This window comes from Tachysurus fulvidraco, chromosome 9, assembly GCF_022655615.1.
Source record: "Tachysurus fulvidraco isolate hzauxx_2018 chromosome 9, HZAU_PFXX_2.0, whole genome shotgun sequence".
NCBI lineage: Eukaryota > Metazoa > Chordata > Actinopteri > Siluriformes > Bagridae > Tachysurus > Tachysurus fulvidraco.
Window position 1 is genome coordinate 21,394,352 of NC_062526.1, and position 27,500 is coordinate 21,421,851.

Genomic DNA, 27,500 nt, shown 5'->3' on the forward strand with positions numbered 1-27,500 from the left:
AAAAAACTGGCTAAATTTTTAACATGTGCACGTTTTTCTTCCTGAAGTGGTGCCATTTTGTGGCATTTCCATGGAACCTCCAAGCCCAGGAGACATGCAGGGAAATTTAATCTATCGATTTAAATACATTATTTAACCACATTGCTCTGTGTCAGGAAAAGAGGAATAGACTTTAGAGATTTTAGTTCGAATAAAAATAAAAGATGGATCACTATTTAAAAGTTACTCCGGGTGGTAAAATCCGCGTATTCGATTTATCTGGCATTCGTTCTGGGGTTTCGAAAAGGATTAGGGTTTGATGAAAAGGTAGGAAAGAAAAAAAGAAAGGAACATTTGATCAGTAAAAAAACAAACAAACAAAAAAACATTTCAAACAAAAATCTGATCAGATTTTGAAAACCTTTTTTTTTTAATGTTATATCCACAGTAAAGTGTTTTGTAAGATAATTTATCACAATAATGGTATTCTGTTGCCCTAATGGTGGCTGGGATACCGAGTGTGTTATGTCTGTGTGTTGGTGCTTAGACTAATGTGTTGACTATTAACACCATCTGTGTAGGGGAGTAGGGGAGAAGCAAATCCCACAGTATCTGTGATGAGAATTAATATCCTTACACCTTTAGCAGCATCCTGTCTCACATAGGAACCATGGACATGTCTATGTCGGAGTGTGTTATATAAAGGCAGAGGCAGTTGTTATGGGATAAAGATGTTAATTTATGGGATAAAGATTGGTTAATTTTAGTTTATTACCATGTGATTTCATTCATTGTACAGTTTTAACAATTGACTCAATGCAGCTTTAGATAGCTACAGAAACAGAATACACATTTAAAAAGTTAAAAGTTTAAGCTATTATTATTACTATTTATTATTTATATCTATCCCTAATGATCAAGCCTGTGACTGGTGATGAGGAAAAACTCCCTGAGATGATATGATGAGGAAACCTTAAGAGGAACCAGACTCCGAGGGGAACCGCGTCGTCGTTTGGGTGACACTCATTTTCAGTCATTCGCTGACCGAGTGTCAGCCTGACGAGGTGTTTCAGCACAGAGGCAGATCTCCGTCACGATATCAGCAAGAACCGTGACAGAAAACCAAGAAAAAAGAATTTCAGGAGAAATGCAATAGTTTTTTGTTCTGCCACAAACAATCCCGAATTCACAAAGTCCAATAATATACAAAGTTTGGGAAGCAAAAGCAAGAGAAAGGAAAAAAGTAGCAGACAAAACAAATTAGAAATCAATCTTTACTAGCGGGTAGGTAAAGAATAACACACGCTCCAGACCGGGTTGTTATAAGAACATTATTCAAAAAGCTTATGAAATGATGGATCAGAATTTCATCTTTAATTTGATCTCTTCCAGACATTTGCATCTAGATGAGAAAAACGGAACGTTACACCTATTTTCCAAGGGACCAAAAATATTGGAACATGTGACTGATCGGTGTTTAATAGCTCTGAATGTCTGCTCTTGGTGCGAGTCCTGGGTTTCAATTTAGGAAGATTACATTTTTTGTTAAAAAAAAAAACTTTGAAGACCAGAGAGCGGTCTATGGGAAGCTATTCTGAAGATGACATAAGAGGGAAAAACCAATAAAGAGCCATTTTACAGAAACTGGGCATAAAGTCAATAATACAAACTGCAACGTCCTTAAAAAGACATAGGGGAAAAAAATACACAGGTTTACCAACAACAAGATAGAGAACATACTGCACTGGCCACAAACATTGTGAAGAACAGACAGTGACTATCACCACCACCAACCTCCTGAAGGTCTAACAATCCACCATTTAATGAAGGCCACAAGGTTCAAACCCTTCATCAGTAGTAAGGATCAGAAAGTCAGAATGGAATTCTGATCAGGATCCAAAACATTACAGCTCATGGATCAAATACAGTGAAGGTTGTGTCATGGCTTGGGTTTGCATGGCTGCTTCTGGAACATCTCTAGAGCCTTTATTGATGATGGAGATCATGACGAAGGCAGCAGAATAAATTCAGGAGAAGAGAAATATTCAGTGTGCCAATGTACAGACCGACACATCCAAATTAATCAGGAGGAGCTTCATTATACAGCAAGACAACGATCCAAAACACTCCTGAAATAACCAAGGACTTCATCAGGGGAAAAGTAGGAGAAGTTTTTAGAATGGACAAATCAATCATCAGACCGTAAACCAACTGAGAAGCATTTCATCTCCTGAAGAGAGAGAGACACCAAAAGGTTCGAAGAAAAGAATATAACAGTTTGGTGATGTCAGTGGGTAACCAACTCATGGCAGATATTGTAAGCAAATATTAAACCCGAAGACTATCAGTTCCAATACTTTTGCTCACCTAAATATTTGTAATCTGCCACCGAAGGTGCTGCTGTGTTTAGATAGGAAATAATAATAATAATAACAACCTTTATTTTCTATAGCGCCTTTAAAAGGACCTCTCAAAGCGCTTTAAAAAAGCAAAATAAAAAGCACAAAAATACACATAATATAAAGATTCATATTAAAGCAATAATAAAAACAGACTATAAAATAAGCACTATGTAAAATTACAATTAGTCAGATTAAAAGCTACTCTAAAAAGATAAGTTTTGAGCTGAGATTTAAAAGTGCCACGAGATGTTGCTTGCCTTATCTCGGTTGGTAATGAATTCCACAGTTTTGGAGCTATAGTGAAGAGAAGGCCCTACCTCCCATCGATTTTAAATGAGTTAAAGGAACAGTTAAAAGACCAGTTTCAGAAGAATGAAGGTCACGAGATGGAATATAAGGAATTAAAAGATCAGCCAAATATTGAGGAGCTAACCCGTGTAAGGCCTTGTAGGTAAGCATCAGAATCTTAAAATCAACCCTAAAGCTAACAGGGAGCCAGTGCAAGGACCCCAAAACGTAATGTGATCTTTTAACTTTGTTCTAGTAAGTAAGTATTCTCACCACCAAATTTTGCACTGCCTGTAATTTGTTTAAAGTAGCTTTCGACACCCCAGCCAACAAGGCATTGCAGTAATCAATACGGGAAAACACAAAAGAGATAATCAGTCTCTCAGCAACAGAAAATGACAGCATTGGACGCAATCTGGCAATATTCCTGAGATGGAAGAACGAAGTTTTGACCGTATTTTGGATATGTGGCTCACATATTTGTTTGAAACTCCACATTCGATCCATCGAGAGTTAGCTTGACTGACCCGGCTTTGCGTAGTTGGTGGGGTGAGCCAACAAGCATAATCTCAGTCTTTTCACTGCTAAGACAAAGAAAATGTTCTGTCATCCATTCTTTCACCTTAGAAATACATTCAGAAAGAAAATCAACAGGCACAGTTTCATTAGGTTTAAAATGAACATAGATCTGAGTATCATCTGCATAAAAATGAAATTTTAGACCATATGATCTCAAAAGCTGGCCAAGAGGGAAAACATAAATATTAAAAAAGCAGAGGGCCCAAGACTGATCCCTGAGGCACCCCAGATTGAACAACATTAACCTCAGATATAAATCCACCCATGGCAACAAACTGCTTCCGATCATTGGAGTAGGACTTAAACCAATTTAAAACGGTATCAAGACGAGTAATTAAAACTGAATGATCAACAGTGTCCAATGCTGCACTGAGATCAAGAAGGATCAAAACTTAAAGGCAGCCTGAATCTGAAGCAGTTAGTAAGTCATTGGTAACCCTGACCAGGGCAGTTTCTGTACTATGGGATTTACGAAAGCCCGACTGCAAAGGCTCAAAGAGATTGTTCTCTGCTAAATGAGAAATTAACCGAGTAGCAACAACTCGCTCCAAAAGCTTAGCAAGGAAAGAGAGATTAGATATGGGACGGAAATTAGCAAGGTTCTCATAGTCTATATTTGTCTTTTTAGGTACCGGGGTGATCGCAGCTGTTTTAAAAGCTGTTGGGACAACCCCAGTACACAGAGAGTCATTTATAATGCTCAAAACAATGGGACCCAGAGAAGTAAAACATGACTGAAACAAACCAGTGGGTATGGGATCTAGTAAAGAAGTGGCTGCTTTCATTTTAGAAACCTCTACACAAAGACAGTACGTGTCAAGTGTAGAAAATGTTGAAAACATAGAACCAGAATAACAAGGAGTAAAAACAACAGAAAAAGCACAAAAACCTCTACGAACATTATCGACCTTTGTGCCAAAGAAATGCAGGAACTTGTTACAGAGATGATCAGAAGCAGTAACATGACAGAGAGTTTTATGATTTAGCGATTTGTTAAGAGAATTGAAAAGTCGTTTTGAATGAAATGAAACGAAAGCTGAAAACTGAAACACTGACCGATCGGATCTGTCGTCTAATATCTATCTGTGGATCTCGAACCCAAATGTCTTCAGTGTAGAGAATATATAACTAACTAAATAAATAAACAAATAAACAGATAGATAAATAAATGGTCTTTCTGATCCGGTTACAGTAAGAGACTCTATATACAATTTACAAAATGGATTTAAATCTAGCACCATTACAAAAATGTTTTTTAAGGGTTAAAATAAAAAAAGAAAAGAATGTTTGTGTTTTAAAACCACGACACTGCATTAGCTTTCGATAACTGGTGAGTCAGTAGCAGATTGAGACTGTTGGATGCTACAGCACAAGAACGAGTGCCAAATCTGCACTGCAGCTCCAGGGGAAGGCTCCGGTTGCAGGAAATTTGTTGATCGCTTTGAAGATACAGAAAATGGTGTTTGTCATGAAATTTAATAAAAAAAAAATAAAAAAAAAATGGAGGCATCAACACACACAGGTTGAAGCATGTGCCAGTATGCCGCCGGGGCCTAGTGCTGATGGCGCACTCACATCCTGAGGCTCCACCATGCCAATCAAAGCAGTGTATGCTGGGAATAACAATGCCTAAAAAAAAGTGCCGTATCATGAAGTACTGACTGAATGTTTACAGCATGTACCCCACACACACTTTTATGTCTCTTTGTATGTTTATGTCTCATTCTCTCAAACCAGACTAAATAATTTTGTTACTGAATATTGTAAAAAAAAAAAAAAAAAAAACAACCACACAAACATTAGAGACCCTTTGCTTTATAAACAGTATAGAAATAAAAAAAACACTTCAGAAATGTTTTAGTCCCAAATGTGCACTTTCCCTTTAACACTTAGGGAGGGTTTAAAGGTTGCGAATCATTAATTCGTTTAAGAATTGAGCGTTCAACCCAATTAAGCAACAATCAAACACACGCCGGCGTCGGCATGAACAAAAAGGTCGTTTACATTATTGAGATTCAGCAAATTAAACAATTACTGATTCGAGCATGTCAGCTAAACACCCAGGAGGAGCTGAACATAGAGAAGGTACAGGATCAACCTCGTTTCTGTTGTTTCTGTCTCACTGGTCTTGACATTAACGCTAACGCTTGACATTAACGCTGCTGGCCGTCTGTGACTGGCTGTTGTTATATCCATTACATCATTCAGCTGCTTCTCCTTATGACATGCAAGGACGAACAGCTGCTCATGCAAGCTACATAACAATGACTTTGTCCATAATTGTGTCCCGAATAAAGTACTACACACTACACACACTTTGCTACTCTAAAGTACAAAGGTACGAGAAGTCATATCGTCTCGGATGGAAGTTTTTTCAAATTGTAAATGTAAGCCGTTTAACGTTAGCCGTGACGCCGCTAGCTTTAACAGAATACAGTGAAATGTTGAAAAATAAATATCACACACCGTGGATGTATTTGAAAAGACATTTGTAAGACGTCTTGTCCACCGGAGTGTCATCAGCCATCTCGAAACGTTTTTCTCAACTAGTGTCTTACCCCCACCCCTTTAATGCTATGTAAGCAAAGCCTTGAGAGTTGAGCGCATGAAGTGCCAGAAACTGATACGTATGGACCTGACGAATTATGATGGCAGGTAGGTTCATCTTAAGTGGAGGTATTAAGTCTTTTAAGGGGTAATAAAAAAAGGGCTTATATTCATTCCCTCTGTGAAGAATAACGTTTCAGTAGTTTTATATATTTGTAACAGATAATGATATGTCGGATCTCCATCTTACTGCCTGAACCTGGAGATCTTTTTTAAATGTTAGCTAGCTATTTTTTTTAAGTGCTTATTTTTCATTATGATTGTTAATGAAAGCCAGTAATGATTTTGATTTATACTTTTAGTGTACAAGACTTGGAATTAGCTGGGAATTAGTATAACTTTTAAGCAGAGAAAGCAGAAAGAGAGCGAATGTGTGTGTGTGTGTGTGTGTGTGTGTGTGTGTGTGTGTACCTCGCGGCTAGGCCAGCAGGCTTTGAGCACCGCCTGGCTCCTGAACAGCACCAGCAAACAGACGTCCTGTTCGCTGAGGCTGAATGAATGTTCCAGAATCTGCAGCACCTCGATCCTCACTCGCACAGGCTTCGAGTCATCCCCGCAGTATGGCCGTAACCATGCCAACAGGTCCTCTGATGACACTGCATTTCCCCTGGGACACAGACAGGACACGCTGATGCATGGCGCTTTCCTTGAAGCCCACATCAAATTTTTATAAACCTCCCACAAAGAAATTTCAGGGAAACCACAGAGACCAAATGTTTCTGTCTCGGCGTCGGAAGGAAAAATATATATTTAAGCCGACTTCGTTTCAAGGACAGATTGAAGATAATTACGAGGATTTACAAAGTGCATTTTGTTCGACAGGTTCAAATATAGCATGAAGCTGCACGTGGGCTTCAAAAAGCTTTGCTGGAGGCAGAATAAAAAGGCAATTTCAAGGCAATTACAGTAGAACAAAAATGAAATATAATAAAAAGTCATACAGGTGAATTTGATAAAAGCTGTTGGTTCCAGTGTTTGAAGCCAAATCCTGTTCCTGTGAATGTTATCGATCGGGTTTCATGCTACTGTACATCACAAGCGCCCAGTTGAGTCTGAATCCTACCGTAACCACCAACATTTAATACATTTAGGAATTAAATAGTAGTGACAAATTACAAATTTATGAACAATTCATTGTTTTTTTTTTTTTTATGTACAATTCAACATTTTTTTCAAAAATAGGAAAGTCTTTGGAGAGAAAAGCTTTGCGATTTCTAGCTTTGGGATTTATTCTTGATGATGATGAAATCCATGATGAAATATTTACTATTAAAGCTAAACTAGAGAAGATGTTTGACGACTTATGTTGGAGTCTGTATTCGTTCACTCGTGATGCTCGTCATTGTTCAGCCTTTTCTGTTCTCTTATCTTAGCCTTGAGCACGATCTATATGGCCTTGAGTGTGTCCTTTGCACGTACGACTCAGTATAAAAGTCGACTGTCTTTAACTTCTCTTTAGACTATGGATTGCCCGAGCTCTCTCTTTGTGCACAAGAAACCATCTCTTTAACCAAACCCTGGCTTTTGGTCTCCTGATTCCTCGGCAATCTGTCTTTTGATCGACCAAAAAGTTTCGAGCAAACAAAACTAAGATGATTGAGTTTTTTGTTTTTTTTTGTTCTCTCCTTTCAGTAGAGAAATAGAAGGAAGCTTGTGAACGAGCGGCACTTGATAGCTGTTATAGGGCAAGCTAACTTGTTTCATGGACCTTGTAAAGATTGCTTGGATTGTATGAGAGAATTGCTTCAGTGTCAGCAGATGCACTTACCCGCCTTGCACATCAGCTTGCACTGCCTTCACGATGCCTTCCAGAACTTTCAGCGGGTCTGCATAATCGGACAGGATGGCCTCGTCACCGCTACACAAACACACATACAGACGGTTATAATATACTCACTTGGTCTTTGAGCTAACAGATCAGAAGTTTTCAAGTTCAGCTTCGGATCAAGTTCACGATCAGAATCTCAAATGATTGTTGGTGCCAGACAAGAAGGTTTAAGTATTTCTATAATAGACAGAAGCTAAATAGATAGAAGCCTTCATTATCATTATTTATTATTGGGGTCAGAGTGCAGGGTCATCTATGATACAAGGCAGAGAGGGTTAAGGGCCTTTCTCAGGGACCCAAAAGTGGCTAGATGGGAAGGCTACAGTAACTCAGCTGTTCACTCCATAATAACTGTGGTGAGAATTAAAGTATCTCAGAATGCACAACATGTTGAACCGTGAAGCAGATGGGGTTATGGGGTTACAAGAACAGAAGGTCACGTCAGGTTCCACTTCTGTCAGGCAAAATCAGAAAGCTGAGGCTGCAATGGGGTCCAAACTGAACAGCTTCTGAAATTTCTTCAGGAACACAGATGGTAGGGTCAAACTAATTCTACAACAGCATGAATCCATGAACCCAAACCTGCTTGTGTCAACATGACAATAAGTTCAGTGCTCTTTCAATTCTCCCACTGTGAATCCAGAAGAACATCTTTAGGATGTGGTAGAACAGAAGATCTGCAGGACACTCTGTGGGAATTGCGTGATGTAACCAAGTCCACATGAAGCAGAATCTCAAAGGACTATTTCCAAAATGTTGTGGAATCCATGCCATGAGAATTGAGGTTGTATCAAGGGGAAATAGATGCCTGTGCTCAGTGTTAGCATAGTGTTCCTAATAAAGTGTTAAGTGCAATACTCAAACTAAATCATTTAGTATTCTCAATCAATAAAGGTTGTGTTTGCATTTCAAAAAAAAGTTTTTTTTTTCTATCAGGCTCGCCTCTTAACACAATTATATTTCTGCTCTATTCAGCCTTCCACAGGGATGTTATTTTGGCTTAAAATTTAGTTATTCATCCATAAAATGGTGATATTTATGTACAAGTCGTGGCCTAATGGTTAGAGAGTGTGACTCGTAACCCTAAGGTTGTGGGTTCGGCTGAGCGACTGAGCGTTCAAGCCACGACTGAGGTGCCCCTGAGCAAGGCACCGAACCCCCCAACTGCTCCCCGGGCGCTGCAGCATAAATGGCTGCCCACTGCTCCGGGTGTGTGTTTACGGTGTGTGTGTGTTCACTGCTGTGTGTGTGTGTGCACTTTGGATGGGTCAAATGCAGAGAACGATTTCTGAGTGTGGGTCACCGTACTTAGCCGTATGTCACGTCACTTAAAATGGACATAACTACGGGTATTCCCTGACAAAGCCCCTCAGACCACAAGATGCACTGAAAGCACCATGCTACTTACAGTATTTGACTTTTTAATTATTTTCTGAATTTGATTGGCCAATCCACAGTGACTAGCTGGCTCTGGAAAAAAGGAGAAAGACAAGACTGTACTTTTTTTGAGTTCTGATAAAGCAACTTTTTCCAACTCATGTTCCTCATTCAGGCCAAATGGCAGGTTTTTCTCACATACATCCCACGATTAGATTCTGTTACTTTTTTGTTTACGATGATTACATTTAAAAGGTACAACAGTTCAAAGTTGTTTCATCCATATTGATGCCTATTGATGATGAGGATGGAGCCCATATGAACACCCTACATATCACCATTTGGTACAGTTTTCCAAATGAGGAACTTGGTGAGGAACTTGATGGGGATGTGGTAGCATAGTAAAAATGTTAAGCTACAGATCAGAAAGCTGCAAGTTCAAATCCCTAGTCCATCAAGCTACCATCTCTGAGCACTTATTATCCCCCAATTGCTCAGCGATATAAAATGACAACAGTGCCGAACAGACACCACAAAGCTGGCTGTGTTCTTGATTGGATACTGTAGCTAAACTATAATGAATTCAGAAATGACTCAGATGTTTCTACTCATAGAGTGCTCATAGACTTCTGCCCTTATATACACTATGTATTACTGATATACTTGATACTGTAGGACACAATTATAGAAAGGAAGCTATTTATAATCACATGCTTCAGCATCACCCAGATGAGAATGGCTTCATTTTGAGCCTGATTTTTCTCAAGGTTTTTTCCTCATATTATTTTACCACCATCACCACCACTGACCTGCCCATAAGTTTAAGCTGCTTTCCGACAATGCCATTCTCAAATGTGCTACACGAAAAGAAAAAAGAAATGAACTAAGTTCTACATTTTCATTAGTTGCTTCTAAACTCCCACGTTTGTCATTTCAGTTCTTTACGCTGGATTTTAATCTGATATACAGTATGTTGTTGAATTTTGCACTTTCTGACATGAATGAAATGGTAGCGTACAACCCTGCAGCCCATTCAATGCTCAACCTGGACCTAGACACCATGACAGGCTTGACACCTTTGAAAGCATATGACATGCTGGCAAGTGACATGAGCACAACACTGACATTAACTCAAGCTGTCAGGGTTCTGTTGATGGCTAATGGTTGTAAGAACCTTTTAAATGTTTTAGGGATTACACATAGAAAAGAAAGAATGCCCTGGTGAGCTTGATGTCCTGGCCTCCTTCACGCTAGGCAATTTTACATACAGACATAAAGAATCTCCAGTGTCAATCAAAGATGTTTACTCACACACTTGCATGTGGTACACACTGTAATACACGCTTAATCTAGCGCTTTACACTTAATTAGCACGTACGAACATTAACAATTCACCTCAGCTCTTCCAAAGGTCAAGGCACTAAGGAAAATGGGATGTGCGTCACTTGCAAGTCCTGATGTTATAAAAAGTATGTACATATGGTGTGTAAGATCTCAATATCCAGAGTTCCCCGATGCTTTGTCTAACTTCCCAGAAGTCTGGTTCTTATGCAAACAACAACAACAACAACAAAAAAAAGAACGTTCTCAAAAATAAAGTTTGCAAAACAAAAACCACATTTGATGCAGGTCCATTAAGACCAAGTCACATTCATACTGTATGTGTTTCTCTCTGCTGCGACCAATCAGCACTCAGGCTGAGACAACAAAGAGGAACATCTGTATTAGTCTCCTGCAATTACTCCGGTCATTAATCTACTTCAGACAGAGGGAAGGAAAGAAAAGCAGAGCTGGAGAGACTATAAATGAGAAGCATACATTTTTAAAAGCCTAATCAATCTTGATTTTTGTGGCTTTCTTCCTGCTTAATACATGGATTCTTTTCACTAATCTAGCTGTGAGTCTGGGGTCTGAACTTAAAGCGATTATCTGCACAGGACCTCAGAGAGCAAAACTAATTAGGAGGTTTAGAAGTTATCAGTTGTCTGTTGTTGCTGAAGTTTCAAATTAATGCACAATACACCGCTTTGTAATGTTGTTGGTTGTTTTCTGTCTGTAAGTGATTTTTTATGTTGTCTCAACCACGGAGGAAAGCTCATTATAAATCATGGGCACTGGGTACAATATGAAACCAGGCACTGGGAAAACAGTGCATTAGAAAGAAATGGTCCCTGAACTGACGTATTTTCTGATGGCACTCTGAAAACAATGAGGGCTTAATGGCTAATTGGAGTAGTTTTAGGCCTGTTAGGGCAGGACGGTATACATCCTAGTCTAGAAGGTGCTTCTCTCAGAACAGGTCTAGTTAATTGGTGAAACTCCAGAGCCAAGGACAGAGTGCAGGCTAAACTGACCATTTAAATAGTCACACAGGCTCCACAAAATGTAAGACTGTGTCTGTTCCCTGAGTCAGTCAAACATCTTGAAACAATAATAGTCGTTTTAAAAACTCAATTAACATAATATAAGATTATTGCATAATAATCTGTGCTTCATCCAAAGTGTAATGGAATATAAGATCGCTCAAAACCCGCAAGGAGGTACGGTGGGGGTGGGCAGTAAAAGAAAAGTGGTCTGAGGTGCTATGATGTCACACTGTAAAACTGCTGTTGCTTTGAGGACGGAATAGCAAAGTGACCCTAATAAGTCAATAAATTTGACATTGCTTGTCTGTACATGTAATAAAGCCATTACTTCATTTCTGAAATATTATTTCTTAACCAGTTATACAAACGTAAAATTAGTGAGTGTATGTTCAAGTTGTAGCTAAGCTATGAATCCCATGTTATACTTACTTGAAGAATGTCAACAAGTTGCAAAAATTATTTAGCTAGCTAAGTCATGGGACAACTTAAAGAAGTTACCGAGCATTGATCCACTTAGTGTCATGATTTCAACTTAGCATGATCAATGTAGCAAAAATTACAATACCCAGCATGCAACAGACAAATGTGTAATTCAATCACTAGACAAACAGTCTGGACGTCTGAGTAGTAAAATCTACATTAGAAACTAGCTCACTAATGCTAGATACTGTATGTATGTATGGATAGATAAAACACAATTGCTACACACTTGTTCAATGATAAGAGTTGACAGTTCAAGGCCCTACAAAAGGAGATATTTTTCTTTCTAGAAGTTTGAGCAGTGATGTTCCTGGACTTTCACTGGATGGCAGAAGGTTAAACAGGTGGTGGCTTGTATGGGATGGATCTTTTATAATACTCGGACCCTGCCGCATTGCAGAGCGAATTGTACATTGAGTCCAGCTCTTGTACTGTAGGTGGGTCCTGATGATGTCTTTAGCAACATTTTCCTGTCAGCCTGATTGCAGCTGCCATACCATGATGCCATGCAATATGCTTTATGCTATGCTTTCAATAATTCTCGGGTAAATCAGAGAAACAAACAGGGTGTAGGAGATCGTGAAGCCCCTGTGACCATGAACGCCACCAAAAGTTTTTTTTTTGCCCAGAGTCCAATAGGAACGGACTCCATCGACACTTTAAGTGTATTTCTGCCTTCAGAGTGCAAGGAGAAACAAATGCAAAGAAAAATAACAACTGTCTTTTACAATAATGACTCAGATCCTGAAGAAGGAAAAACTCCACCATACTGTAAGAGAGCAAGGCAACAAGCCAATAAAAATGGTTTGAGACACAAGCAAAACAACAATGGAGCGATCGAACGACCCCCCTAAAAGGTGGAGCCTCTTACTGTAATGCCACTGAACATTCAAGAAAATAAAAACAAGATCCATTGCAGGAGAGAAACCCATGCTGGTTTGATCATTACCTCCATTCTATTCTTGCACTATAGTGTCAGCTGTAGGGCTCTCTTTTTTCTTGACGTTCACTTTTCACTTAAACAGTGTAACTTTGGTTAACTAAACATAAATAAAAATTCGAAGCAGAGCTTAGTAAGATCTTTACAAGTAAGCTACAAGGTGCCAAATAACAAACTAGTTGATTATGAGCCAACTGACCTACAGTTAAAGTAAAAATGATCAATAGTCCTCAGAGCCGCTTAATTCGAAAAGGGGCAGGCACAAAATCTCTTGTCTAAATACCATTTAATATCTGCATCCATAACTGCTATTTTAGGTGACACAAGTTTGCTGGGTAAAACAAAAAAGAACTAAACACACCGTGAGAGCATCAGTGAAAGCTACGTGAAAGATGGGATTGTTTGGGTAGCTTTTCATATAAATATGATTAGTGAAAATTAGCTTCTGACAAAAACCAACTGAAAGATTTCAGGCCAGGTGGAATTTGCAAGGATCATATGCAAGGATCATATGCAAGGATCATATCTGGCATTAACCTTTAAAGTAAGCCTTATACAACATTTCTGAAACCATCTTTCAGCAGTGATTCTGACCCCATCATCAAAATCCACTCTTTTCAATAGAAGATACATGAAAAAATAGTCAGGTAGAAATAATTAGTCCAAAAAAATTCCAGTCGCCTGCACAGTGAGACAGTAAACAGTATTCCGGGCTTAAAAAAAAGGTCTTCAGGAAATGGAGCTCCACATCACTTAGTATTTCCACTGCAACCTTCAAGAGAATGATATACTGTATACTGTACATCGCTGCTAGTGTCAGACATATCAGCAGGGGACATTTTAAACAAAACCAGGCCAAATACATGTGTTAAAATCAGTATTTCTCCTGGGAAACAATTACCTAGACCTCCTCTTTCACCAAAGGGGTAAGGATCAGAAAGTGCTTGGTTCCTTAATTGCTGCTTATAGCTGTATTTTATTAGCTCTAACACTGGCTCTTAAAACTCATTAACACAATAATGATAGTGGAAGGAAAAAGCTTTGGGAACAGGTTTTCTGATGAACAGAAGTAAAGTAGAATGCTTGCGGATTCAGGGTCATTGGTGGCTCAACTGGTTAAGGCTCTGGATTGTTGATCGGAGGATTGGGGTTCAAGGCCCAGCACAGCCAAGCTGCCACTGCTGGGCCCTTGAGCAAGGCCCTTAACCCTCCCTGCTCCAGTTGGGGTATGTGAAGAAAAGAATTCCACTGTGCTGTAATGTATATGTGGTGAAAATAAAGGCTTCTATAATAAAAAAAAAAAGGCTTCTAGGCTTCTATGGATTATAGCAAGTTACTGTACGATCGCTGAACTGATGGATGGTCTGATGGTGTTCTGTGGGCAATATAGATCATTGGAGTAGGTTTGAGGGCAAGGATGTCTGTTAGGGAAAGAGCTTATCCATTCCACTCAGGATGATACCGCTGTCATTTCTTGACAGCCGAGCACATAGTCTTAAATCATGCCAAGTTAATCAGTAAAAATCCAGAGTCAAGGCCAGAGAGCAGGCAAACAGGTTAAACTGACTGTCTGCAATCGGTTGTCACTCAGGATCCACAAAACTGAGACGATGTCTTTTTCCCCAGCTAAAGAAAATATAGTAGAAATACTCAAAGATTGTTTTAGTAACCAATTTAACATAAAATTAGATCATGCTAAATAAACAGGCAGCATCTTTGATCTGAAAAAATAAGGACTGTTAAATAGAGCTTACAGAGAAACTCTGAAGGGTTTTTTTTCTGTTTCATTATGTGTCGCAGTAAAAGACCTCAGTGTGATTACTGACTCCAGTCTTTCATTTGAAACTCACATAGATAATATCACTAGGTTAGCCTTCTTTCATCTCAGAAATCTTGATAAGAAATCTAAGAAAAACACAATGCAGGAAAAAAAAATTGTTCATGCTTTTGCTGGCTCTGGGTTTGATTACTGTAACACCGTATTATCTAGATGTTTCAGTAGGTGTATAAACAAGCTTGACTTGAGTCCTGACTAGAACTAGATATATAACCATATAACAGATAATTTGTCTCCCAATCAAAAAGTGCAGGCTTTTTGCTGGCACCTAAAATAGTGAAGGCTACAGAAGGGGGCAGAGCTTTATGTCAGAGCAGAGTTCCATGGTTTTGCAAATTGTACACAATGTACAGTACATTGTCTCTAACTATTACATGACCATAAGCATACATAATAATCTGTGTTTTTCTCTCACTCTGTCAAGCTACACCTGAGATTTTGACCCCTTCTGCTGTCCGGACCTGCAATTCTTGCCCACATAGCACACAGTTAAAAAGAAATATTTATAATTGGACTGATTCTGATTCCTCTCAAATTTTACTTCTTCATATGGTCTCAGGTTGTTTTTCTTTGTCACCGTCACCTCTCGTCAGGTAGACGTATATAAATAACAATTCTATCCTGAATCCAAATATTTCTGCAAAGCCGTACGAAGACACTGTCCAATGTTAAAAGCACTATAGAAAATAAACTTACCTGAACTGAGAATGCACATAATTTATAAAACGATTCGGAAAACATTACAAGCTGTTAAAGTTTGTGTTTCATCATCATCATTCATCAGCCTTATTTCATAACTGTGCTCCTATTTTTACACCTCAGTTTATGTACTATATTCTCATCTCCCTTTAATCCTTTTACCGTTGCAGAGTGAGCACCATTGGGTGATCGTTATTCTGAGTAATAGGGCACTAGCTGTGGCACTTTCTATTTAAAAAGTTAGCACATGAAAGACGAGGAGCAGAGGCACGATGGCACTAGGATTCGGAGCTGAGAGTGTGTTTTACAGCTGCTCCTAAACAGAGCTGGCAGCCAGTGAAGGAGGCCGTGACCCGAGGAAAGCGTGGGAGGGAAAAAGAAGGATGAGGAAGGAAATAAGAGCGGCGGAGATCGCGTGAGGACAAGGCAGAGGTTGAAGCTGTGTTTAACTCAATCAGGCTAAAGCAGGTCCTCGCTGCCACAGGTTAATAGAAGGACAGGCCATTAAGGGTACAACATGAAAGAGAGAGCCTGAGACAGAGAGAGATGGCACGGATGCAAAAAAGGAGCTCAGGGAACAGAGAGAAAAGTGAGAGAAGTGCTGGTATAAAGACAGACAGTACACCAGAGTGTTAGTCAGATAGGAGAGCGAGAGGGCACAAAACAAAGGGAGCCTGAGAAAAAAGAGACGCATGAATAACACACACATAATAAAGAGCTCGGTCACAAGCAACAGATTGAACAACGTGGCGTGAAACAGGCACCTGAGTGAGGAGATGATCCGCGCCACCGAGTCCTGCACCACGCCGTGCACTGAAAGGCTGCTCGTCCCCACGGCGACTGCCAGCAGCTTGTCTACTTGTGCCAACGGCTGTCCATCCAGCACCATAGTAACAGCCAGGTTGTGAACTTTGACCTCCTCTGATCTGGAGAGGTCAAAGGCTCTACTGTAGTCTCGAAGGCGCTCCTAATGGTGCAGGAAGGTAGAATTGGATAAGAAGAAAAAGAGCAGTTAATGGTGAAAATGAGTAAAAAAAAAGGTTACTCATTTTTTCAGGGCCTCACGTACTTGATCTAAGCTTTCTTTATTGTCCAAACATCGGCAGGTACAGAGATCATTAGCATCAACCGTTTCTTCCATCCAGAAACATTTTTAAAGCAAATTTTTTTTAAAAAAAATCACTTTTTTTTTTTAAACTTGCAGTCTAGGCAAATATTCTAAACTCATAATGAATACACTAAATACACTGCGTTTATTACAATAGTGTGTATGTGAAAGCTTCTGGCATCTCACATTCTCACTTAAAATCACACACACCAAAACAGGGCCTGAGAATTGGCATAAAAACAGGTGTGTGTGTGTGTGTGTGTTTGTGTGTGTGTGTTTGTGTGTGTGTGTTTGTGCTTAATCTAGCCACCTGCTTTTCTCCCCTGCAGCTACATACCTGCCGATCAAATCTAAATACCTTACACTAAGGACAGGGACAGGAGGGATGGAAGCGTGTGTGTGTGTGTGTGTGTGTGTGTGTGTGTGTGTGTGTGTGTGTGTGTGTGTGTGTAGAGAGAGAGAGGGGGAGAGAGAGAGAGAGAGAGAGAGAGAGAGAGAGAGAGAGAGAGAGAGAGAGAGAGAGAGAGAGAGAGAGAGAGAGAGAGAGAGAGACATTTTGTGTGTCTGGACAGTTATTATGTGATGACTTACCTAGTGGGACAGCAGATATAGAGTGTGTGTGTGTGTGTGTGTGTGTGTGTGTGTGTGTGTGTGTGTGTGTGTGTTTTAGACATACCTCCTGGCTGTTTCTGAGTGACAGTGGGAAAGGCTGGCTGAAAGTCTCAAGATGGTTGAGAGACTGTTGCAGGTGATTGTGGGCGTGGCTAAAATGAAAAGCGTGCTCGTCGTCTCTAGCCTTCTTTCTGCTCTTTTCACTGATGATCTTCAGAGACTTCAAAGCCCGTCTGGTGATCTGTGTTCTGACCTCAACAGAGAGCTACACACAAGCACACACAGAATGAATGACATCTGCCATGCAACACCATCAATCAATGTGTGTGCGTGTGTGTGTGTGTGTGTGTGCGCGTGTGTGTGTGTTTCTTTGAAGTAGAAGACAGCAGAGAGCTGCATGCTGGAATAAGGAGTTAAGTAAATTCCTGCTGAGACAGATCAATAATTGCAGAGTTAAAAAAAAAAAATGAAGAAAATAAACTGAAACCTCAACACCGGCTCAGTTAGTGCTCACCTGCTCGGTTGCTTCCATGGAAAAGGTGATGGAATCCAGGAAGTGGATCATGTCTGACGGCGTGAGTCGGTCGAGGTATTTGGCACAGGTCTCGTAAGCGTTGAGGAAGTCCTGATCCGATTCAGGCTTCTTCTTCAGGATCTGTGCGTCGCCTTGCCAGAAGAGCTTGGGAAGCCATGTAGCGTGCACGGTGCTGGGTGTGAGAGCACCGCCTCCTTTCGGAGGGAACCGAGATGCCAGTTTAGAGATAGACAGAACGTTCTGGCTGCTTAACACCGGCTCCAGAGCTTTAAGAGGATCTGACTCTTCATCTGTCAGCTTCTTATAGTCCAGACCTGTCAGATATGACACGAAGTGTAGTGACAGGATATAAGATACAAGGTCAACTTCATAACCTAACATAAGTCATACATGCTGTCGTTACACAGCGTTACCCTCTGAAGCATGCTAGTACAAGTTATCACACAAAAATAAGTCACGGCCATGTGGACAACTGCTTTGTAATCAGATTATATCAAAAATAATTTTTTTCTCGCAAAAGTTTTCTTCACTAATATACGAGTTTTTTTCTGTTTATTTTGATAGCTTTACTTTTGTGGGTTTTTTTTTTAATTGAACACCTGACTATAAATATGGTTTGTTTGTTTAAAACTAATGTCATTGTACAATGTTTTCTGAGATGTAACCATAAAAAGAATTGTACTGTATTAATTAAAGCACTCGTCTACTGAACTGTAATAAAGTGACAATAAATTGCTATTTCAGTCCTGGGCAATAAAACATACTTGTCATTTTTTAACACGCTTTGAACGCTTACTTTTGGACTGACTTTAGACGAGAGCAAGAGATAAGAAGAAATAAGCCTCATGTCATTATCCATGTAATAAATAAAGCATGTGTTAAGCAGAACACACAGTTACGAGACATGACGCTGCTAGACGACTAGACGTAAAATCTGTCGGTATGACAGAGCTTGAGCTAGGCTTCGACACCAAGCACATCACACGAGGATGTTCAAATTCAAACAAAGCGTCTCATGGCTAGAAATTTCTTTTCTGGTGCGGAAAAAGCAGAAGCATGTCACGAGGATGTCGTCAGGCAGCTCACCGCAACTACAGGACCGCTCACTTACAGGACAGATGAATGTTAAATGAACGTGACGAGCCTTGGTCAAGGACGTTTGTTCCCAAAAAAGAAAAGAAAAGAAAAAAAAAAAACAGCCCTCGAAAGAATCAGGCTCTGGGGTATGGATGCTGCATGAACATGTACGCCATGGTAAATGATCTAACGCGGGTCCGTATGTACAGAGAACAAAAGAATGGCTCATGAGCCCGAACAAACAAATCACTGCGGTCGTCTTCTTAATATCTATCCGAGCACAGATTGATTTATCTTCCGTCCTCTGTAGCTCACAAACCCTTCATCAACCTATTGAACAAATGTGCGATAGTGAGGACCAAATCAGATGGAAAGTAGGAACAATATTTTTTTTTTACGATCGGATCGTATTTATTTAGGATTCAACGGTGAAAATCGAGCTGTTTCGTTTCTTAGCAACGATAACCTTGATTCGCAATGATGAATGAAAGTTAGCGAGAGTCAATTAGCAAAGTCTCATTTCCATAATGCTAACTGCCCTCTAATAGCTTCCATTCATCTTCGGCAATACAAGTCTAATATTTTATATATATATATAAAAGAAGAAACTCGTACACGTGCAAATGGTGCAGTCATTTTAAAGAATCAAAGTCTTAAAAAAAAAAAAAAAAGCTCGTTTTTATTCCACCGATTTACGTGACCGTTTGTGACACATGCTAATTTTCAACTTCAGAGATTCTACACTATTTAGCTTACATTGTATGATGTATGATTAAGGAAAATGGTCAATATTTCCTAACATGGCAACCATCACCAGGAGAACAGATAAATGCCTTCTGAGATGTAGCCACTGCCATAATCAGATACTGGTAGCATGTTAGAAAGTGTGACGGTTAATAAAAGCTAAATAACACCACTAGTAGTTGATATTCATTTGTGAGGAAATAAAAATATTCATAGTTGATTGATAGTAAATGGATTTAGTACAACACCAGACGATTCAAAAATACGAAGAGCTTCAACATATATAAAAGTCAAGTGTCCCCCCCCAATTTATTTATTTATTTACTTATTATTATTATTATTATTATTATTATTATTATTATTATTATTATTATTGTCCATGATTCCCATTTCAATAAAATTTTTTGGTTGGATTGTTGCAGCCAAAAATGCTCCATCCTGTTAGTTCCTCAGGAGCTCTTGGTTACACAATTCCACTCGACTACACACTGTTGTAGAAAGGACATTATTTACATTGACATTGATATTATTTCCTGTCCAGTGTCACCCAAATGAAGATGAGGTTCACTTCTGTGTCTGGTTCCTCATATCATCTCAGGGAGTTTTTCCTCACCATCGTCACCTCAGGCTTGATCGTTAGTGATAGATGTTAGACATAAAGATGAACTTCATTTTAAACTTGACAATTTTCATTCTGTTTCTATTCTCCTGTAAAGCTGCTGTGAGACGATGTCAGTTGTTGAAAGCGCTAGAGAAGTAAATTGAATTGAAATTGAATTAGCTTTGCACAATGCGATTTAAGTTGCATATAATCTAATCTAAAATTGCGAAATTTACAGTGCAATATCTAGCTGAATTTCAACAATTACCGCCGCTAGCAAGCGGTTCCTGTCTACACGATGATGATATTCGTACCTTACATATTCATCTTCTTTTACATTTTTTTTAAATCGATGATTGCGAAATGTTAAATCAGGAGAATTCAACTACATTTGAACACCAAAAGTGGCTAAAGTATTAGTAGAAGCGGCTACTAATCACGTGCGACTATTCCGATAGAGTGCGGCGGTGAAAAGTAGAACAAACTACAGACTGTCCGTGACTTTTCTACTGAAATCGGTTGGACGGTTTGAATGAAATGTACCTTATAAGGAGGCAACGTTGCAGCGTTTAGTATCCGTGCGACGGAAAAATAACATACCGTTCCCTTTTATTACAGAGCTCCGTTCCACGTGCCAGAAAAGTGACCCTGGTGCCGTTCTGAACAAGTTCCACTTCTCGAGTTTGCGTTCTTCCTGAAATATTCAGGGTGCAATTAACACACGAGAGCTCTGCCTCCGTCGAGAGCGAGAGAATGAGACTAATTAGATCATTTAGTTCTTATCTGTACGCCCTCTTTCAATTTCCGCTGTTTCCCTTTTTAATTTTCCCTTCTTCAAGCGCCGGAAAAGAACATCAAACACGAGTTTGCAGAGCAATTATACTTCTTTTATTGTTGTTTTTAATCTTTCGGAAAATCAGTGTTGGCAAAGAGAAGGCTGTAATTATGAGTCACGGCGTTGGTTTACGTGTTTGTGTAAGCAGGTACTGAACGCGCAGGTTTTACAAAAGGTGTTGCAGCATATTGTTCTTTCTACACTCGCGGTCGTTAGCAGCGATCGTGTTGCTTTACAATCGAAATAAACGAACTGTTGCGTCTAGCTGTAGATTAGCAAACGCTCGGAGATGTAAATTTAAGACGGAAAAGTTTCGCGAAAGGTTGCCGTCGCCTCCCAGAAGCGAGGTTCGACTAGAACTTATTGTTTTTGTTTTACGTTAGCCGGGTATGACGGAGTTATAACCGTGTGGGTTTTCTTCATTTGCATTTGAAAAGAATAAAAAGAGTTTGAGGTGTTATGGGAGCAGACGAAGCACAAATACGCTTCTACTGGGAAACGTTGCGTTTAACACTGACATGAGGAAAATGAAGATATTTCAACTTAGCAGAAAGGTATTTTAAAGTGTATTATATATATATATATATAAGTGCTGCTGCAACCTTTAAGATACTGTGTAAACTTTGCCTTTGTTATTTTGTAGCTAGAATTGTGGATAAATGAACTTTTTTGGGCGGGGGGGGGGGGGGGGAACAACTAAAACATTATACTAACTGAAGACATCATTTCTCAAGTAATTCCCCAAAATAAATTCTTTTCACTGGATGACTTATTAACTCTCGCTTGAGTAACATCCTTTGACCTTAAAAAGCTTTGGACTTGTTTTTTGGACTCTTTTCATCACTGATTATCTGGCAACCGAGAAGCCAAACTCTCGAGGAGAATTTAAAGAAGCACAATGTTTAGCTTTCAATTTCATGGCTGCTCTTGATCATTACTGATAAATTCGATTATGCAGAGTGAAATTACACAGTAGAAGCTTGGGAGCTCAGTGTTGTTCAGACTCACCGTTGGCCACAGCCTTCAGCTTCTTCAGCAGTTTGACGTGTGTGTCCGGAGTCATGGTGGATGAAGGAAGGTAGTCGGAGCACGAGCAGCTCTCCAGGAGAGTGTAGTAGTAGAGCAGACGCTGCAGGTCCACGCCTGCGATGCCTGGGTACACGTACTTGCTCATGTGTGTGTAGAACGCCTGGGGTTCGGCCTTCAGGGTCTGGAAAAGACCCAACGACTCGCTACGGCTCTCAATCTCCTTTGTGGAGAGGCTGAGAGGAAAGAAAGAGAGATATGAGAACTTTAGGGGTCTGATGGGATACTTTCCAGCAGTCTCTGAATGTCTGTCTGTGTCTAGCAGACTGCCAGTCTCTCTCTCTAGCAGTCTGTCAGTCTCTCTCTCTCTCTAGCAGTCTGTCAGTCTCTCTCTCTCTAGCAGTCTGTCAGTCTCTCTCTCTCTAGCAGTCTGTCAGTCTCTCACTCTCTCTCTAGCAGTCTGTCAGTCTCTCTCTCTCTCTCTAGCAGTCTGTCAGTCTCTCTCTCTCTCTCTCTAGCAGACTGTCAGTCTCTCTCTCTCTCTAGCAGTCTGTCAGTCTCTCTCTCTCTCTCTAGCAGTCTGTCAGTCTCTCTCTCTCTAGCAGTCTGTCAGTCTCTCTCTCTAGCAGTCTGTCAGTCTCTCTCTCTCTCTAGCAGTCTGTCAGTCTCTCTCTCTCTCTAGCAGTCTGTCAGTCTCTCTCTCTAGCAGTCTGTCAGTCTCTCTCTCTAGCAGTCTGTCAGTCTCTCTCTCTCTCTAGCAGTCTGTCAGTCTCTCTCTCTCTCTAGCAGTCTGTCAGTCTCTCTCTCTCTCTAGCAGTCTGTCAGTCTCTCTCTCTCTCTCTAGCAGACTGTCAGTCTCTCTCTCTCTAGCAGTCTGTCAGTCTCTCTCTCTCTAGCAGTCTGTCAGTCTCTCTCTCTCTAGCAGTCTGTCAGTCTCTCTCTCTCTCTAGCAGTCTGTCAGTCTCTCTCTCTCTCTAGCAGTCTGTCAGTCTCTCTCTCTCTCTCTAGCAGTCTGTCAGTCTCTCTCTCTCTCTAGCAGTCTGTCAGTCTCTCTCTCTCTCTAGCAGTCTGTCAGTCTCTCTCTCTCTCTAGCAGTCTGTCAGTCTCTCTCTCTCTAGCAGTCTGTCTGTCTCTCTCTCTCTCTAGCAGTCTGTCAGTCTCTCTCTCTCTAGCAGTCTGTCAGTCTCTCTCTCTCTAGCAGTCTGTCAGTCTCTCTCTCTCTAGCAGTCTGTCAGTCCTCTCTCCCTTCTCTCTCTCTAGCAGTCTGTCAGTCTCTCTCTCTCTCTAGCAGTCTGTCAGTCTCTCTCTCTCTCTCTAGCAGTCTGTCAGTCTCTCTCTCTCTCTAGCAGTCTGTCAGTCTCTCTCTCTCTCTCTAGCAGTCTGTCAGTCTCTCTCTCTCTAGCAGTCTGTCAGTCTCTCTCTCTCTCTAGCAGACTGTCAGTCTCTCTCTCTCTCTAGCAGTCTGTCAGTCTCTCACTCTCTCTCTAGCAGTCTGTCAGTCTCTCTCTCTCTCTCTCTAGCAGTCTGTCAGTCTCTCTCTCTCTCTAGGAGTCTGTCAGTCTCTCTCTCTAGGAGTCTGTCAGTCTCTCTCTCTAGGAGTCTGTCAGTCTCTCTCTCTCTAGCAGTCTGTCAGTCTCTCTCTCTCTCTAGCAGTCTGTCAGTCTCTCTCTCTCTCTAGCAGTCTGTCAGTCTCTCTCTCTCTCTAGCAGTCTGTCAGTCTCTCTCTCTCTCTAGCAGTCTGTCAGTCTCTCTCTCTCTAGCAGTCTGTCAGTCTCTCTCTCTCTAGCAGTCTGTCAGTCTCTCTCTCTCTAGCAGTCTGTCAGTCTCTCTCTCTCTCTAGCAGTCTGTCAGTCTCTCTCTCTCTCTAGCAGTCTGTCAGTCTCTCTCTCTCTAGCAGTCTGTCAGTCTCTCTCTCTCTAGCAGTCTGTCAGTCTCTCTCTCTCTAGCAGTCTGTCAGTCTCTCTCTCTCTAGCAGTCTGTCAGTCTCTCTCTCTCTCTAGCAGTCTGTCAGTCTCTCACTCTCTCTCTAGCAGTCTGTCAGTCTCTCTCTCTCTCTAGCAGTCTGTCAGTCTCTCTCTCTCTCTCTAGCAGACTGTCAGTCTCTCTCTCTCTCTAGCAGTCTGTCAGTCTCTCTCTCTCTAGCAGTCTGTCAGTCTCTCTCTCTCTCTCTAGCAGTCTGTCAGTCTCTCTCTCTCTAGCAGTCTGTCAGTCTCTCTCTCTCTCTCTAGCAGTCTGTCAGTCTCTCTCTCTCTAGCAGACTGTCAGTCTCTCTCTCTCTCTCTAGCAGACTGTCAGTCTCTCACTCTCTCTCTAGCAGTCTGTCAGTCTCTCTCTCTCTCTCTAGCAGACTGTCAGTCTCTCTCTCTCTCTAGCAGACTGTCAGTCTCTCTCTCTCTCTAGCAGACTGTCAGTCTCTCTCTCTCTCTCTCTAGCAGACTGTCAGTCTCTCTCTCTCTCTAGCAGACTGTCAGTCTCACTCTCTCTAGCAGACTGTCAGTCTCTCTCTCTCTAGCAGACTGTCAGTCTCACTCTCTCTAGCAGTCTGTCAGTCTCACTCTCTCTAGCAGTCTGTCAGTCTCTCTCTCTCTAGCAGACTGTCAGTCTCTCTCTCTCTAGCAGTCTGTCAGTCTCTCTCTCTCTCTAGCAGTCTGTCAGTCTCTCTCTCTCTCTAGCAGACTGTCAGTCTCACTCTCTCTAGCAGTCTGTCAGTCTCACTCTCTCTAGCAGTCTGTCAGTCTCTCTCTCTCTCTAGCAGACTGTCAGTCTCTCTCTCTCTAGCAGTCTGTCAGTCTCTCTCTCTCTCTAGCAGTCTGTCAGTCTCTCTCTCTCTCTAGCAGACTGTCAGTCTCTCTCTCTCTCTAGCAGACTGTCAGTCTCTCTCTCTCTCTCTAGCAGACGGGCAGTCTCGCTCTCTCGCTAGCAGACTGTCAGTCTCTCTCTCTCTCTAGCAGTCTGTCAGTCTCTCTCTCTCTCTAGCAGACGGTCAGTCTCACTCTCTCTAGCAGTCTGTCAGTCTCTCTCTCTCTAGCAGACTGTCAGTCTCTCTCTCTCTAGCAGACTGTCAGTCTCTCTCTCTCTAGCAGACTGTCAGTCTCTCTCTCTCTCTAGCAGTCTGTCAGTCTCTCTCTCTCTCTAGCAGACTGTCAGTCTCTCTCTCTAGCAGTCTGTCAGTCTCTCTCTCTCTCTAGCAGTCTGTCAGTCTCTCTCTAGACTCCATTTATCTCTGTGTCTGTAAGTGTGCATTTTTCTGTCTGGGCCTGTCAGTGACGGTCTTTGTCAGTCTGCCTCTGTGTCTCATAGTGACTGAAATATTCTGCTGTTGCTCTTTGTTTTGAGTCAGTCTCTCTCTCTCTCTCTCTCTCTCTCTCTCTCTCTCCCTCCCTCCCTCCCTCCCTCTCTCCCTCCCTCCCTCTGAGAGCATTAATATAAACCTGTGATGTGCAGCTGCACTGGTGTGAAAGCTGCTGTTGTAGAAAAATTAATCAACACCTTCTGTCCAAACAGGAATGAGAATTCCACAGCACTCTGATGTAATAACTAATACGATTAAACTGTTATCCAACACCAGAAGCTCCCCTATTGGGATGAACAGGAAATGTTTTGTGAATGATGCGTGTTGAATTAAACTCTGTAGGCCATCCAGTCATCTTTTACAGCTTCATCTCCACTGCTCAGTTCAGCTCGCTGTTCAGCTCCTCGTTCATCTCTCGCCTATTCGGGGGGCGTCCTGTTTTATTTTGGCTGGGGATTGATTTCCATATTTTATTTGTACGTTTCTGTCAGAATCTATATTGAGTCTGTCTTTTTTTTTTTTTTTTTTTTTTTAATAATTGAAAGACTTTGGGGAAAGATGAACAGGTTTCGAGAGCAGCTTTCCAATTCTGATGCGTGGAGATGTTTTATAGGGTCGCGCTATCAATAAATTACAATATCAACCTGCACGGGCTGCCAAGTGCACTTCCATTGTAAATGTGTGTGTGTGTGTGTGTGTGTGTGTGTGTGTGTGTGTGTGTGTAAATGAAAAAAAAAATAGATGGAGGAGAGAGAGAGAGAGAAAGTAAGAGAGAGAGAGAGACAAACATTATGTCTGCAGTGTGTAAAACAAAAACGATGCCCATTATCCACTTGGAAACGGCACCTTCTTGAGTGCAAGTCGTGTTGAGTCGTGTGTTCAATGCCTCAACTGACAATAAAGGCTTTTTTGGGAAAATTTAGAACCTAAAAAGCTCTGAACTGTAACCTCTGTAGGTTTCTGTTCATGTTTAATGGATGGCACTTCGCTCGCTGCAGGCACACCGCCTTCGGCCAAGAGAGAGACAGGGAGAGAGAGAGAGAGAGAGAGAGAGAGAGAGAGAGAGAGAGAGAGAGAGAGAGAGAGAGAGAGAGAGGCAGAGATACAGCTACATCATAGAGGAGTATTAAAAAAAAAGTGTAGCAGTAGGGAGTGACAGAACAAAGAGGTCTAGAGGGGAGAGGGAAAAAAGGCAGCAAAGAGAATAAAAGAAAGAGAGAGAGAGAGAGAGAGAGAGAGAGAGAGAGAGAGAGAGAGAGAGAGAGTGAACAACAATACTAAGGGCAATGAGCCTATTAATACAGACTTTAAAAAGGATCAGCAACACCTCCATTTAGACTGGATGCCCCTCTACCCCCAACCCCCACCGCCCCTTTCAAGTGGAGGTTGCATGATTAAAACAGGAAAGACTGTTTTTGTGGGTCTGTGTATAGCATGAAATACACACACGAGCAAACAGAACTTTTCCTGCTTGCGTTACACAAGCGATGAAGCCGTCAGCTGCTGGAGCTCGCACTGAAAAATACTTCAGCAGAATGAACTGGCATGGGTTTGTGTAAACTGCTTATCTGAAGACGGATCATCAGGAACGGAACGGAAAAAAAAAACTCTGACTCTGCAGATACGGGCAGAGACGGACACCAGGGAGGACTGAAAAATCATCAAACTGGGGATTAATTAAAGACCGACATGGCTTCCTACATGGACTAGGCCGAGGGTAACGATATTGCTTTGAAGTGTCTCGTACCTTAAGGTCAATAGTTCGTCCCGAGACGAGAGATTTCTCTCGAATTTCCATTAGTCAGCGTTTGAGCATCTTTGACATGAACTATATGTTACAGGAAATAGAAATCAAATCTGTACAATAACTATCAGACCTTTAAGTGAGACCTCGGAGTCATTTGTGAATGTTATGTTCAGGACCACGTTCGATTTTACGGCATATTATCCAATCAGACAGCTAACTCGGGAAATGCTTGTGGTTTCAGGTGAAGCTCTGACTGATTTACTGCCTTATTACTGATCTTGAGCAATCCAAGTCAGAATGATGAAGCTTTTATTTACACACACATATATATATATATATATGTATATATATATATATATATATATAGATATATATATATATATATATATATATATATATACATATATATATATACAATAAATGTGCAATATCATGATAGATTCTCTATTTACATATTGAGATTATTATTATTATTATTATTATTATTATTATTATTATACTTTGTATATTATTGCATATTATTATTATATATTATTATATA

The 27,500-nt window shown here is 40.8% G+C and overlaps 1 protein-coding gene across 3 annotated transcripts in view; it reads right to left on the reverse strand.

Annotated features, from left to right (window-relative positions):
- nbas (NBAS subunit of NRZ tethering complex) overlaps positions 1-27,500 on the reverse strand; it is a 178,610-nt gene that overhangs the window by 44,677 nt on the left and 106,433 nt on the right. For all 3 annotated transcript variants that reach the window (XM_047819115.1, XM_047819116.1, XM_047819114.1), the window contains 6 exons: positions 21,903-22,156; positions 17,617-17,951; positions 17,167-17,367; positions 16,147-16,349; positions 7,624-7,713; positions 6,267-6,462 (listed from right to left, as the gene is read on the reverse strand). In XM_047819115.1, the coding sequence (XP_047675071.1) occupies positions 6,267-6,462; positions 7,624-7,713; positions 16,147-16,349; positions 17,167-17,367; positions 17,617-17,951; positions 21,903-22,156 (1,279 nt within the window). The remainder of the gene's footprint in view (positions 1-6,266; positions 6,463-7,623; positions 7,714-16,146; positions 16,350-17,166; positions 17,368-17,616; positions 17,952-21,902; positions 22,157-27,500) is intronic.